The 15,583-nt window shown below is 47.5% G+C and overlaps 1 protein-coding gene across 2 annotated transcripts; it reads right to left on the bottom strand.

Annotated features, from left to right (window-relative positions):
- Positions 1 to 56: 56 nt before the first annotated feature.
- Positions 57 to 14,809, bottom strand: LOC144106490 (uncharacterized). Of its 2 annotated transcripts, none has more exons than XM_077639323.1 (4): positions 14,478 to 14,809; positions 4,378 to 4,596; positions 3,590 to 3,859; positions 57 to 688 (listed from the first exon to the last, which is right to left on the bottom strand). In XM_077639323.1, exons 2-4 carry the CDS (start codon positions 4,573 to 4,575, stop codon positions 62 to 64), a joined length of 1,095 nt encoding a protein of 364 aa, XP_077495449.1. In that variant the 5' UTR covers positions 4,576 to 4,596; positions 14,478 to 14,809; the 3' UTR covers positions 57 to 61. The 2 variants fall into 2 exon arrangements, with proteins under 2 accessions (XP_077495449.1, XP_077495440.1); XM_077639314.1 differs by having other exon boundaries at positions 3,575 to 3,859.
- Positions 14,810 to 15,583: the final 774 nt, after the last annotated feature.

Raw genomic sequence — 15,583 nt, forward strand, 5'->3', positions numbered from 1 at the left:
AGATATATGAGCTGAGCTCATGTCGATCTTGACAACTCCCGTAGGAAGCGCTACAAAACAGTCAATATTGTCGCGTTCGACGGCGACAGGTTTCGTGGCACTCATCCCGGTTGACGAAGGCGTTGGAGCCCAATAAACATCGGTGTCGAAGCAGAAATTCCCACTCCACCCTGTGACACTGGAACGCGGTGCCTTTATCCGTCACCGACGGAGCGGCAAAAAACGGAAGGCGAAGCTGCGAAGGTTCGCACAACTGTGACACCGGCAGCAGGCATCCCCGCTCCCGACGTGTCCGCGAATCGTTGCACTGCGCGCCGCACACGGCCGCAGTGTCAAAGACGGGTGCCGAGGCCAGCGGGCATCTGCCACCCGCAAAGGACCATGGGACACACTTGCGGCCGTCGTGGAACCACCAGTCACCGCGAGCGTCTTCAGCAGTGCAGGCTACGAACCGCGGCTTCTGAACGCAACGGTGCTCAGGAGCCCACCGGCCCTTGACACAGGCCGCCAAGCAGTCCTCGATGGAGGCGAATTGGTTCGGACTGCGGTTGCACACGTGAGCCCTCTGCACTGTCGCAGATAGGCACGATCCTTCGTCCGGGTCATAGAAGAACTGCGCCGCTCCGTTGACATTGCAGAAGGACTTGTGGACGGTTGGGCAGACTGTGCCATCCTTGTCGTTGCTGCTCTGCATGCGGAGAAGTAAGCTTTGATTATCCGCTCCTAGCGTGGCTCTCTACCATGGTAAGTTACTGGGCAGTGGATGGTACTGAGCACATAAGCAGCGCTAGTGCTGACTGGGGCAGATGCACAGTTTCCTTCCCAAATATATAGGCTACGGAGCTCATGGCCCGAGTAGACATCAAATATTTTTGCGAGGTTCATGTGTTACTTTTGTCATGTGCTTCCCAAAAGTGAAGAAGCACGCATACGGATGGATGAACCTTGAGCCGATCCGTGTGTTTCTTGACTTAGTCTTGTTGACCATCCGGCGGATTATGATTAAGAACATGCCGAACGAACTCGCTCCAAAGGATATATGTTCACGGATATGTTCCGTGTTAAGAATATGATGTGTGTAAACAGGCGAGAACTGTTAATTTTGGCAAGCTTTCCAGGAGTGACGGAGAGGAAAAGCTGTTGAAAGTAATATTACGGTCGGCAGCGGTTACGATCGCATTAGTAATCCGGTTGCTTTGCTGAAAACTCTACGAGTGAACACTAGCGTAAGTGAACATTCTTCAGAGATGAAAGTAGAACTATGTTTTTCTACAATAACTGGCAATTTTTTTCAGATTACCTCTTCCTATCTCTCCGCACTACCGTCAGGATATGAGAGGAATATTGCTGCTGCAGCCTAATGTTCCAGCGCAAAAAACCTTATTTCTCCCTTCTTCGTCGCTGCATACGCTCCGCCATTAATACTGCGTTAAGTCTAAAAACACTTTTAATAGGCTGGGGTCATATCGCGTGAACACTGTGAGCCCGAAATGGGGAAGGACTTTTCCAAACTTGTTTCAACAGCCGATGGTTCATTGATATAGAGGATAAAGAACAGGCATAGATAGGTACTTGCGGAGCGAAACACATATTCTCTCCAAAGCCGGTGGTGTGCGGAAATGCCGAAAAACTTTACTAGCCGAACTGAAACACTGGTCTGCCTCGAGACTGAAGTCAATATATTTTAGGCTTAGATTGCAAAAATGCGTTATGATTTTTATTTCAGCCTAGCGTGGACTTCAGATACGTTACAGTCTTTGATACGCATGTTATTGCTTTGAAACTTGCTCTAGGTCGAGTTAAAATCAGTGGTTTGAATCAGGCTTGTTAGGCAAAATATACCGCCCTCTGTGGAAGACAAACGGGTACACATGGCACTGTCACGGCCTTACGGCGCGCAAGTCTAGAAGCCACGGAGGAAGACTTGACTTGCTCCGTGCTAGAAGTTGAGCTCGAGAAAATTGCTAAAAATGAAACAATATTATACCGCAGAACAATGCTAATCGTGTCCTATGCAGTAAAAGACGTTTTTTAGGACCTTTGTAATACACTTTGGCACATATATGTCAAAACTCTGCTGAGACCAGAAGAAACTAGCCCCATGTCACTATGCAGACAGTACTGCCGAAAAAGATAAAATGAAGAATTCAGTTTGAGGCTCTCCTAGACACTGCGTTACATGTCCATTAAAAACTGAAAAAAATCTACCGAAATCTAACGAACAGCGGACCTAACGTGGACAGAAGAATTAAGAGAATAGAAGGAATAAACTACCTTCTGCAGTGTGACAAAAAAAGTTACTGGTAAACGTTCCTGGCAGCCCAAAATGAGGCTTAAGCTACTTTTGTGAAATATTTTCTATCTTCAGGAGGAGTTTTCAGACTACCTTAGGCAAAAAATAAAATTGGCGGGATTCGTTTCAGTTTGTGTATCAACGGGCAAAAACACGTTTTAACTCAACTGCAATGTCACGTGCGATGAAAACTCGCAATTTTCCCAACTCCGTCGCTTATTCCACTCCCCAAAAAGGTCTCTCACTACATTGCGGTGCAATTAAACCTTTCTAGTTGTTTGTAACACACCTCGCCGTCCATGTTGATGGAGTTTGTATACATGCATGCTACCTCTGATTTTTGTGATACGTTTTGTGCTTATGTTTAAAGTTGTCGAAGGAAATTATTTCTTTTTGAACAAGCATTATGGTTCGAGCGGTTCTTTTTAGTACGCGTCGTTTATAATTAGTCTTACATGTTTAATGCAACCTTCAAGCCATAGTTGTTTTTTTGTGGTTGTAAAGCTAATTTCTAAATGCTTTACTAGGCGCCAGTCAGTTGCTAAGATACAAAAAATCAATTAACTCTTCCAGGAGGGGACGAGAAACAGCATTTAATAAAACATCGAGATGGGTCGTTGGGATTTTTTTCACCATCTAACTGGACATATTCATTATATTTGTGGCCACGGGTGTTTAGAAAATACTTGGTTTGGTGTAGTAGAACTAAAGCTAATAATGGCTTGCATTACACACAATATTAAAATGTACGGAAAATGAAATCTGCGCGACCCACAACCGTCTGGACGTTTCCTAATCATTCTCCGCAGAGGGTAGCTGGACGTGACGGAACTAAGGACTCATAATTCTTGAGGGCGGGCAATCGATTTACTTGTTCAAAACAGGAAATGAAAGCCATGATAAACATAGTTGTGCGTTAGTTTTTGAAGGTGGTAATCTACCTTGACCTTCGATGCTTCATCATGAACTAATCACGCGCGCAACCTGTACATATTTATTATTGCGTAAATAGTTTTTGTGTATACTACCTCTCCACCCTATTTTCTCTGCCTGTCCCCTCACCTCTCTCATTTCATTGGTCCATTCTTCCAGCTATCCTTTATTTCCGCTGTCCAAGCTTAGGTGCTTCAGTATCGGTGGCAGATGGCGGGGTTAGCGAAAACCTTTTCCTTTATTTTTATTATTATTTTAATCAACCCCTACTACTACTTGACCATCGGGTGTATCCTACCAGTCAGCACCACTCGCGTGCGATTATCTTCGTTTAGTTGCAATACGCACGGGGGAATCACTGACGTTAGTAGTAGGGACGGGTGGATCCTTCATGCCTTGCTTGTCTGAAGCCGTTTCGTTCGCGCCTGGTGACCGATCAGGCGCTGTGGTTTGCTCGGGCACCCGTGTCGGCGTCGGCTTCTCAGTGGTCATGTTCCCAAGACTGGTCTTGCTGGTAGTGCGGGTCGTATGGCCTCCGCTGCTCTCAGTTGTTGGTGAACGCGTTTCCGTTGGCGGTTGGGTGGTGGTATGCGTCTCGGGTGAACTGGGTGCATCTTTCATCTTCAAGGAGCCCTAGAAATAAATAACTTTAATATTAGCCATACGTTTTTAGGAAAAGTCTATTGATACCTAATGTAGTCGCAGTTGCTCCTGCTATGAGTAGATTGCTGCATTCAAGGCTTCATGACTGCAGTGCTCGTAAGGCCGACAACCAACACCGATCAAATCATCTCGCCTATACTACAAGTGTAAAAAGATTAATCTTCCTCTTAAATAGAAATATATCTAGAGAGCGCCATAAATCAGAGGAGTTAAAAAAAATAGTGCTCTCGATCAGCCCAAGTTACCTACAAACCCAGTGGGTGAGCATTCGCCAGTAGGTGAGTATTCGCCTAAAAACCCAAAGAGAACAAAGTTAAGTCTAGCGTGACCTATACGGCGTGCTGCAAGCTCACTCCCTAACAAGGGTGACTAAAATCATTTAAGTTCTGTTTGCCGCAAGCCATCATGCAGCACACTATCTCCACGACCACGGCGTTCCGAATAAATGAATACCTGTCCAAGACTTTTGAATAGTGCAGCCGAGTCACCTGGTGAGGCGCAGGTGCATCCGAAGGTGGCGGGCCCAGCGTCAGGTCGAAGATGCGCGGGTCAGGCTTGCGCAACTTGTTGACTTGGTTCCCACCAACCGAGAGTGTGTCTTCTGTCATATCTGCTGTGCGCGCGTACATGTGAATGCCGACCACGATCACCGCCAAGGTGAGCAGCATCGCCAGACTGGTGAGCATGCGCACAATAACACGGGGAACCTGCGCATTGCAAAAAAGGGCACAATGTCGTTAAGAAAGGGGGGGGGGAGAGCTACTTAGTCCATTGTGTTCAGGCCTCCGGTTTCAGTGCGGGAGCATGAATAGTGGCCATTCCGGGCATTAAGACATAGTGTGTTCGTACGTTTGTCTGAAGCCTGCTTTGTGGCAGGCTGCCCAACCGATTGTAAGGAACCATCCCAGGTGTGTATATATATATATATATATATATATATATATATATATATATATATATATATATATATATATATATATAATGTAACCAACCACGGAATGTTCCAGCGGCGTGAAATCCAGTGTGGTTTGTTTACAGTCGCGTGACATAGCAGTACATTTTTCGTTATTCATAGATAATAATTATGTCTAATTAGCTAACTTTTCAACTTTTGACTTAAAATCAGCTGACGCAAACGTTCGTACAAAGTTACCGTTTACGTAAAGTAGTTTTTTACCTGCCTTAAACCATAACTCGCACAATAGACAACACCACGCGACAACGGTGGAACTTGAACCTCGCAAGATATGTGTTAGAGAACGAAATCCTTTTTTCTTCTGAAGAGAGCCCCCCGATGAGCCTTTGTGTGCACATTGGGGCGGAGATGTGAGCCAACAGCTGTTTACGCGATGGCTTCCTTTTAAAGCCAGTAAATGAAGCTACGTCAATCGTACCTTGGTGGAAACAACGCTGCTAGCTGTTTTTCGAGATGATCTGCAACTTTTCCATTGACACTTCTTTCCTCAATAACTATAAAATCGGCTATCTAGACCCATCTAATTGACTTTAAAGATCGAAAAAAGGATACTTCTGACTAGGCCATGCGACACTGAACAACCCTCAGTTGGTTTCACTGGTGGTTTCACTGGGCTAGAACACTCGTCTTTTATTTAAAGCTTGGTGTCATTTAGCTGCGACACCTGGCGTATATACTACGGACTCAATGGGATTAGCCAATGGAACTAATCAGTGAGGCCATGTGACGCCAAAATATTGTGACGTCATCCATACGTCTGATGACGTCATGCCTACAGCCAATCAGAGTACAGCAACAAAAAGTACACATCGTCTAGTGATAGCATCGGAGATCGAAGAGTGGCGATCGGATGTTAACGGAGAGGGAAAGTAGGTGTTGAAAGGCTGAGCCACCGACATAGCGGCAAACGCTAATGCTTCCGCATTTCTACAATGCAGTCTCTGCAGTCTTTGGCGCTCGGCTGCTGACCCGAAAGGCGTGGGTTTCGATCCCGACCGCAGCGGTCGAATTTCGATGGAAGCGAAATTCTAGAGGCCCGTTTACTGTGCGATGTCAGTGCACGTTAAAGAACCCCAAGTGGTCGAAATTTCCGGAGCCCTTCACTACGGCGTCTCATAGCCCGAGTCGCTCTGGGAGGTTAGACCAATATAAACCTAAACCAAACCATCTCGCCATTTCTTCACACAGAGACAGGCTGGCGCCAACTAAGAACTGCAACTCAGTAACTATCAACTATAATCAGTTAGTAGCTGACGCCAGTCTTGTCTCTTCACGTTCTCATTTGTGCAAGAGCTAACAGCACGACCAGTCTAAAGCCGCTGCAGAAGAAATCAGGAAAATTGAGTGTATAGATGGTTTATGGTGGTTTAACGTCCCAAAGCATCCAATGCTATGAGGAACGCCGTAGTGAAGGGCTCTGGAAATTTCGACCCCCTGGGGTTCTTTAACGTGCACTGGGATGTATTACGCACAACTGTCTCTATGGCTTTGTAGGCACTTCGCTCACTCTACGGAAGTTGAAACCCATTAGATTCTTTCAATTAACACGAAGGGACGCGAAAATGGTTCATATCCTTTTAGTACGTTTTGTTTTAAGCGCAGGATAAAAAAAAACACGATAAACGTCGCCCAATCACTACAGTGCGAATGCATGCCGAAACTTGCGCCTCTGAAGCAGTCTTGGTATCACTTCATCGAGCCGCGCCTGGGGCAGAAGGAAAACAAACAAACAAAAAAGTCTGGCCGCAAGAAAAGCGACGACGCGCCGTCTGCCCATGGAAGTGGCGCCGCAGTTCTATCGCTGATAAGTGAGTCAGCGCCGACCGCCATTGAAAAGGCCTGCAGTCGACAGTAGTGGGCATGCGCAAGTCGCTGATTCGCGGTTAAAAATGCCACCGACGAAGACCGCCGGTCATTCTTCGTGTTTGCTAGGAGCGAGAGCTTATTTTCGCCGTAAAAGCGGAAGTGGTGCTGGACCTGCCTCTGTGCGCGTTTCCAATGGGTCGCTGTGATTTTGACCGTCTACCGGAGACGCATGGATGCCGTTGCACTCACGGACTACCGACGACTGCCGAGGAATACGCCTCTCCGAGCCAGGCCGTCGGCATCGAAGGTGAGTGCGAGGCAAGGCCTCGCGGCGAGGGCGACATGTTTCCGTGAAACCTTTTAGTCAAAATTTAAGCTTCACTCGCACTGTTCCCGCGAGCATTGAATAATAACCAGCAAACAACACGCAGCATGTAGAGGAGAGGTTTCATGGGCTGTCGCCATCGGGTTTCTGGTTCGTGACGCCAGCGAGGCGAGCTAGGATTCGCGGCGCGCATTCAGCTCTAGGTTTAGCTCACACTAGTCAGGTCAGCTTTAGGTATTGAGCCAGCGACGAAACTTCGTATGCAGGGTGTTTCACCTAAGACTTTGCACAGTTTTTGAAAGTGGGCAGTTTGAGTAGAAGAGCGCCTTTTCCGGCATACCTTTGCCGGCGGCGTGGTGCGTCGGAGTACAGCTAAGGCGTGGTAACTAGCACGCTGGTTAAGTAATACTGAATAGTTTAATAACCGCCTTTTTCTTTTGGGTTCCTTGATAGTTGAGGGACGTGTAGCCTACCGCAAGTTTTATCCATTTCAGTTTTTGGAATTTTGGGGGCTTGGTTGCCCTCGGCCCTGTGGCCCAACTAATATTGGCTACATCACACAAAAGTACGTGCGCGAGAGGCCTACGGGCTTAGCAACCTCTGCACGTAACTCGTGGAAATAGCCAAAATTTGTTAGGCCACAGCGCCGAGGGTGGCTGCGTTTTCGAAATTCTGGAGTGTTCTGGATGTTGCTTACGGTGGGCTGCACGTGTCTAAGATATTGGGGGATTTAACAGTGATAGTTAGAAGGTTGACTATTCAGTGCTGCTTAACCGGCACTCTAGTTATCCCGCTTTGGCTGTATTATGATGCACTACGCCGCTGGTGCACTACGCACTATGCCGAAAGGGTCGCCCTTCTACCTCAAAAAGCCTATTTTTGGGAATTGCGTGCGGTCTTGGGTGAACACACCCGGTATGGAGAGCTTTGCTCGCTGCCTCAACGGGGTTTATATATGCGAGCTCGCTATCGTTTGTGTCACGAAACAAAAGCTCGTTCCGAACGCCGTTGCGACCAAGCCACTATGTCGTGCAGCCGAACTCCCGGGCGCGCATATTCTTTTGAGACATGTGGCTTGTGGCCGTACACGGTGCTCGGAAATTCTCGCCAGCCTCGTCGAGCAACTCCGAAGAACGGACGCTGCCTACGGTCTGCGGCACATCGTGTTTCCGCTGCAGCCAAGGTCTGTTCGGTTTTCTTAATTGTTTCAGCCCCGCGGCGCAACGGCTTCAGTCGCGCTCACTTAGCCCACCACGGTGAGTACATGGAAGTGCGATATGCTTGCGTGTATGTCATTCCTTGTTCTTTTTTTCTTTGCAGATGTGCTCATTCCAGCATTCCCGCACTTAATCCAACGGCACTGGTGCATTCGGCCCGCAATGTCATCTGGACTGATATGGTAGTTGCGGGTCGTGCAAGGTTCCTTTCGTGCACCCTCTGCCTCCTGTCACAAACGTTGTACTGTCGGCTGCTTTGACTGCACTGCATCGCAGCGTCCTTTCCCGCGTTTTCGGTAAGCAGGACCACGACTTATCGAAACGAAACTGGCATGGCTGCAGATGAAAGCAGTGCCCCCCAAGGCTGCTTAATACGATGGCGCCGCTGAAGACGGTCCAGGATGTAGTTCAGTTGAAGCTCTCGTGGAATAAGCCACGTTCGTTCCCGACAGTGCAGCTAGTGTACAGTGCGACCCTTTGATGACTTCGGAATGCTGACGACATCCATGGCTACATGAAGAGGGCTTGATCGCTCTGGTTGGTGCATGGTGATGGAAATGGTTGCACAGTGCTAGCAGACGGGATGGAAGAGAACACAGAATATGTCTGTTATTCTCTTGCGTCTCGTCTGTTCGCTCTGCTCGGTCGTTTCCATCTATGGTTGCATTTCGCAAAGGTTCCCTTTTTGTTCTTTGCAGACATGCCGGCTTAGGGTCTCACTTACACAAGGACACCACGGAGCCGCCTCAGCAACTGCGAGCTCAGAACTCTGGTCTCGGTCCGGCATCCATGTACCGCGCAAGATACTCCCTTCTTGGCTCGCGTTGCTGCTGCCTCCCGCCACAAACGCTGTACTGTCGGCTGTTTTGACTGCACTGCATCGCAGCGTCGTTTTCTGCGTTTTCGGTAAGCGAGACCGCGACTTATCGAAATGTGAAAACTGGCATGGCTGCAGATGAAAGCAGTACCCCCTAAGGCTGCTCAATACCATGGCGCCGCTGAAGGTCTAAGATGTAGTTCAGTCGAAGCTCGCGTGGAATAAGCCACGTTCGTTCCCGGCAGTGCAGCCAGTGTACAGTGTGACCCTCGGACGACTTTGAAACACTCACGGCATCCATGGTTGCAAGAAGAGGCTTGATCGGTCTGGTTGGTGCATGTTGATGGAAACGTCCGAACAGCGCTCACAGACCGGATGGAAGAGAACACAGAGCGTGTTCTCTTCCATCCCGTCTGTTCACGTTGTTCAGGCGTTTCCTTCTATGGCTTCATTTGGCGAAGGTTTCTTTTATCTTTCCAGATATCGTGGCTCAGAGTCTTCCTTGGATGAGGAGAGCACGGAGCCGACTCTGGAAGTCCGAGCTCGGATCTGTGGCCCCGGTCCGGCGCCTATGCACGACGCAAGGCAGTCCCTTCCTGCCCCGCCCGTCTTTTTAGCCCTCTTAATACCAGGAGTAGGGTGGTAAGTGCAAATGAATCGAAGCCGGCGTGGCATGCCACACTTTTGCTCCCGACAGTACGGAAAGTGTGCAGCGTGTCCGTAGGAAGCCTGTGTAGCATACGCCCGACATCCATATTTTTTACTTGTCGTTGCAGATACGCCAACTTAAGTTCTCTGAGCCGCGTCGGAAAGTACGAGCTCTGATGTCTGGCCCTGTTCGGTATCCATGCAACACGCAGGATGTTCAATTCCTGCCTCACGTATGCCTCCTTTCCACAGAAGAGCTGTATCTACTCAAGTCTGCTATGAATCTACTACAGTTAGTGCTTGGTCTGTTCGCCGCTCGTTCAATATAAATTGTTATTTTCGGGCTTGTCTCCGTCCTACTTATTCGTATTGCTACCAGTCACCCATGTTAGGCTTATTTCATCAAATCCAGCAGCATATGGTGTCCTTGTGTATGGCCACACACTACAGGGTTTATCTCCACTTCACCACATTCGCACAAGTCGTGCATGTATTGCACCTACACTGGAGTCAGTCGGATATCACACAGCAAGCATTCCTTTTGTGTTGGTAATACTCTTGATATCCGCAAATACTTTCCTTCAAGCAAACGTCTCGGCAACATCATTACGAGCTGTAGGCGTTTCCATTCACTTCATAAGTTTCGCCTTTCATTGTTGATTGCACCAATCTGGTCGAATGTCCAGTTGTTTGGCGTTACTTTACAAACCACACAACAATTTGATGAAAATCGCTCATTCCCAATTACTACAAACTGTATTATTCGTGCCTGTGCAGTTCAAAAGCACACCTTCTCATCTTTGCAGTCATTCCCGATCACCTGTATATGCTAATTACACCTTTTGCATACTTTCAAGGGGGCCCCTTCACCAGGCAAGGTGGACGTCAGTCCGGCTCTTTTGCGGTGTGCAAGGCTGCTTTCTTCTTTACAATACTTTCGATTCTTTTTGTGTACTTCGGTTTTTTTCCCTGCCTTCGTTTGCTTTGTTTTTGACTTGCCTCTTTGTATCTGAGGCTTTCCGTTTTTCTATTTGGGTATATAGAGATGCTCTGTGTGCGTCACTGTGTCTTGAGTCAGTACGGACGTTTGGTTGAAATAAAGGGAAAACATGAAAACTTGTGGAACGTGCTCAGAAGAGAAAGGCGAAGCATGGGTTCTAAAAAAAAAAGAAATCTGGCATGCCTCAACGATGTGGCCCATGAATGACCTCCTTGAAGACATGTGCAGAATAACATTCTAATCACCGGTTGTGCATCACGGCGGCACATGGGCTTCACCTCCTTCCCGGGGCCTACCAGCCGGGTGTGGACACCGACGGTCTCTACGCTGCTGCTTCCAGTCAATCCAACGCGAGTGCCTAGTCGGCGCCTCTTGGACATCGACGCGATGGCCTGCTGACCCGGATCGTCATCGCCGCTGAGACGACTCCTGTGTGCCAGCTCCGAGCTACTGCCGACGTGGTGCAAAGAGCTGCCGCCTTCACCTGTCCCTGTTCGCGGCCATCGACTGCGGGAGGCGGCGCATCGATGCCCTGAGAGTCCAAGTAAGCAAACTGCTCGCAAACCTTGGTTGTCTGTTAGGCCAAGTCAGTTAGCTATTGATAGGACTCTCCCTCTGTTTTGTTTGCATTGTATGTATGAGCGGTATTTACGAGTTCTGCGTCGTATAAAATGTGTCGTTTGCAACCGCCTTGCTTTACTGTTCTACATGTATTATTCATTTTTCTTTTCCAGATAGCTGCCGTGTCTTCGTCACCTCGAGGCTCTCCCCTCTTTGAACCCAGCACTTCAGTATCGGAGCCTCAACTCTCCCGTTGTTTGAGTACGCTTTCTCAATAAGCATTTCTTACTTTCGTTTTGACCTCCTTATAGTTACGTTTTATTGCAAAGCTCATTGCAAATTCTTTTACTTGCATTGGTTTCTTTTCATTTACTCAGCGATAGCTGTTTGCGTGTTGTGCTGTGATGCACGCACTCCCTTGCACCCATGTGCTCTACACACAACTTGCATAGCCGCCATACTTTCTAAAATCCAGAAATATTCCGAGGGTAAATATTTTCCTTTCAATGTTTTCGAGTATATGTTCTTTCACTTCAAGAAGGGCCATTTCGGAGGACTTATTTTTTCTAAAGCCGAATTGTTCACTTGCTATTATGTTATTTACACTCAGAAAGCTTACTAGTCTTTTATGTATAATATTTTCCGCTACCTTCGCAAAGATAGGGAGCACCGAGATTGGTCTGTAATTGTTCATATCGTTAGTGGAACCGCCCTTGTGTATAACAGCCACACGAGCTAACTTCATTGCGTCTGGGAACACTGCGGTGGAAAGAATCAGGTTCAGAATATGAGTGAGTGGACTATTAACTATTTCTGCCACGGCTTCTAGTGGACCAGGTTTAATATCGTCAGCTCCAGAGGCGCAATGGTTCTTTAAACCCAAAATGACGTCCAGTATTTCATATTCATCAGTTGGGGACAAAAATACAGTATTTTCACAATGTGCTTTGACAAATTCCTCGCATGGTATCGCAGCGCAGTCATTTGCGGAAGCACCCACGTTAATAAAATGTTCGTTGAACAGGTTTGCAACCTCTTCTTCACTCATAGATTCGCTGTGATAAGAAACCCGCTTTGGGGAGTTCGATTTACACGTGATGTCTCTGACCGCTTGCCATACCAGACGAGGATTTCCTGCAATATTGGAAAACTTGTTCACATAGTATGATCTCTTTGCTTTCTTAATATCAGCATTCAATTTATTTCTCGCTTTCTTAAATGCGCGGAGATCGCCTTCACTTCGTGTGTCTAAAAACTTTTGAAAAAGGATGTTGCGGTTTTTTATTCTGTTATACAGGTCGTGCGAGATCCAGGGCTTTCTTGCTCTCTTGTGTCTCTTAAGAGTTTTAAAACCGAAGGATTCATTGTACGCAGAAATAAAAAACATCAAGAATGCCTTATAAGCGTTATTAGAATCCTTTTCCTTTGTAACGCTATCCCAGTCCTGTTGCATAATGAGTTCTTTAAACTTTGACATGTTTCTTTCCGAGTAATCTCTAATCAATATTTCTTTCTCCAGAAAAGAGCGTTTTTGCTTCGAAGGTATCAGACAGTAAATGGGTAAATGATCAGTAAGATCGCATATAATTGTACCTGATTTAACTTCATCGGGGCAGAAGCTTGTAATGCACAGGTCAAGTATTGTTTCAGAATTTGACGTGACGCGAGTAGGATCATTAATCACATTTGAAAAACCATACGACTCAAAGAGCTCTTGGAAATGCAAAAAAAAATAATATTATTTGGAGAAGCATTTATATTGAAATCCCCAACAAAGACACATTCGAGGTTGAGCTCGAGGCTACGTTCAAATATTTCTTCTGCAAACTGCATGAATTGCTTTACACACCCAGATGGCGGTCGGTACACAAGAGCAAGTAGTATATTATAACAGTGAATAATGACGTACTCAAAATTTTCATTCACAATGTTATAGTTTGCTAGAATTTGATAAGGTAGTTGGCAACGCACATACAGAGCAACACCTCCTCCGCGCTTTGATGAACGGCACGCTGACACACAATCAAATCCCGGCAAGAGAAAACAGTCGTCAGATGTTATCCACGTCTCACTAAAGCAAATAAAGTCAAACTCGTGGTTTAAATCTGATAAAAGCAAAGTAACCTCATGAAATTTATTTCGCAAACTTTGGGCGTTTAAATGAAATAAAGAAAACTTCTGCTTATCCTTGAGTTGCTCACTATGGTGAGCAAAATTGGACATGAATGGCATCGCGTTTGCTTGAAAATACAATTGCCTGCGCTATCACCTCAGATTGGCGAGGTCATCCTTATCGCGGATGACAACTGCTCGTGCACCGGCTTGTTTCCGTACAAGCACCTTTCCATTCACGTGCCAAACGAACGCGTAGCCGGATTCCTTAGCCCATTCTTTTGCAACTGTCAGAAGAGTGCGAGTGTACCGAGTCATATTTTCACACATGTACTATCCGGTGTTGTCATCACGTAGCGCCTGCCTTTTTGCTAGCCAGGCATCACGAACCTCCTGCTTTGCGAAGCGAACAATTACGCACCGTGTTTTGCCCGGCTTCGCGGGAAGCCTGTGCAGGGCTGTTATGTCACTCGAGCACACCTCATCAAGTTCCAGTTTTGTGCCTATTTCATTCACTTTCTTTAGTAAGTCCTCGTTTTCCGTCTCTGGTAGACCATGGATTTCGATGTTCAGTCGACGACTGCGCCATTCTAGACTGTCAACGTCCTTATTGAGCTGTGCAATTTCACAGGCCCATTCAGCTTTCTCAAGCCGCTCTACACGCTTCGTGACATCCTTTGTCGACTTTTCTTGGGCTAGAAGACGTGTTTGAAACTCATCGAATTTATCTGAGAGCAGGCTGACGGATGACTCAAGCGACTCAAGCTTGCTGGACATGGCCAGAAGGGAGTCAATTTTACTTTCCATTGAAAACAGCCTAGTGATTAGTTCTCTATCGGACTGCTGCCCGTGCAGTGTATCCTCAGCTTTACGGCTGCCCTTACATGTTTCGCACCTCCAGGCCTTCCAAGCCTTTGCTCATTTCGAAATGAACGTTTCTTCCGAAACGCCTGAACATGATCCGACATGGTACGTAAATTCACACTCTGAGCAGCACAGTGATTGACAGCTGTCATCAACACGTTGTCGACATGCGCAACAGCGTAACATGATAATTGCGTGACACTCAACGGTAGCCTTGGCAGCAGCGGCAGGAACAAGAAGAACTATCGAAAAAACGACCAACCTGCAAATACGTGGAGCAGTAATTCAGGAGACGTGTGCGCTGGTTGCTGCCGCTGCTGCCAATGCCAAGGAAACGCCCCTTGCTGAAAATTCGCCGGACGGTGTCGGCGATACCGCTGACGATTGTTCGTGCTTTTCACCGTGAGGCTCGGCGTTATGCAGGATTCTCGAACGCTGTCCGAGATCGATGTTATTCGTCGTGCACCTCTGGCTCGGCAGCTTGCCCCGTACAGATGTCGGGCACCGTGCTCAGTGGACGGGCTCGTCACCTTGTCGCGTACAGATGACAGGCGTCGGGTAGCCTGCAAATACGTGGAGCAGTAATTCAGGAGACGTGTGCGCTGGTTGCTGCCGCTGCTGCCAAGTGTCGCTTTCTTACGGGTCCGGGTTGTTTCAACCTCTCGCAAACCCAGTCTCGAAGAAAGGCCTATCCTCAAGGCGCACTTTCTCACAAACTGTCATCAGTAGACGGACGGAAAAAAACTCGCGTACAAAGGTCGTCTCTCGCGTCTCCCTCCCCTGTTCATGCGGGCTGAGGTTGACTCGTGGCAACGACGTGTCATTATCCATGTTTGCAGCTAGCGGGAAAATGTCTTGTTGACTGCGCCTGAAGCTGTCAACTAGCGCCAGAGACACCCTACACTTTGAGCAGCGTAGCCACAGACATGTGAAAAAAGCCATGCGATGCTAAGCGGACTATGATGGCTCTCACCAACCACATGCGCCGCCTCGCGGCAAGAAGGTGCACAATGGGATGCATCCTGACGTCTATGTTCCTGGAGGGTGGTTGACCTTTCCCGTATTCTCGGAATTCTCCGCTGTCTGGCTCCCCTTATCCCGTGACTCGCCACCTTCTCTGCTGTCGGAGGGAGGGCAGAAAAAAAAAACACAATGGACATTCCTTTATCGCGAACCCTGAGGCCGCAAACAATTCATAGCACCGCCAACTTCCCTGCAACCTTCAGCTGTGGTGGGCGTACAAGTAGTAGTAGTAGAAAGTGGATTATTCAAATAAGAAAAAGGAAGGAAAAGGTATTTGCTAGTCCCGGCATCTGCCATCGGTATTGAAGCACCTGAGCTGGCGCAGCGGAAATAAAGGATAGCTGG

This window comes from Amblyomma americanum, chromosome 1, assembly GCF_052857255.1.
Source record: "Amblyomma americanum isolate KBUSLIRL-KWMA chromosome 1, ASM5285725v1, whole genome shotgun sequence".
NCBI classification, from domain to species: domain Eukaryota; kingdom Metazoa; phylum Arthropoda; class Arachnida; order Ixodida; family Ixodidae; genus Amblyomma; species Amblyomma americanum.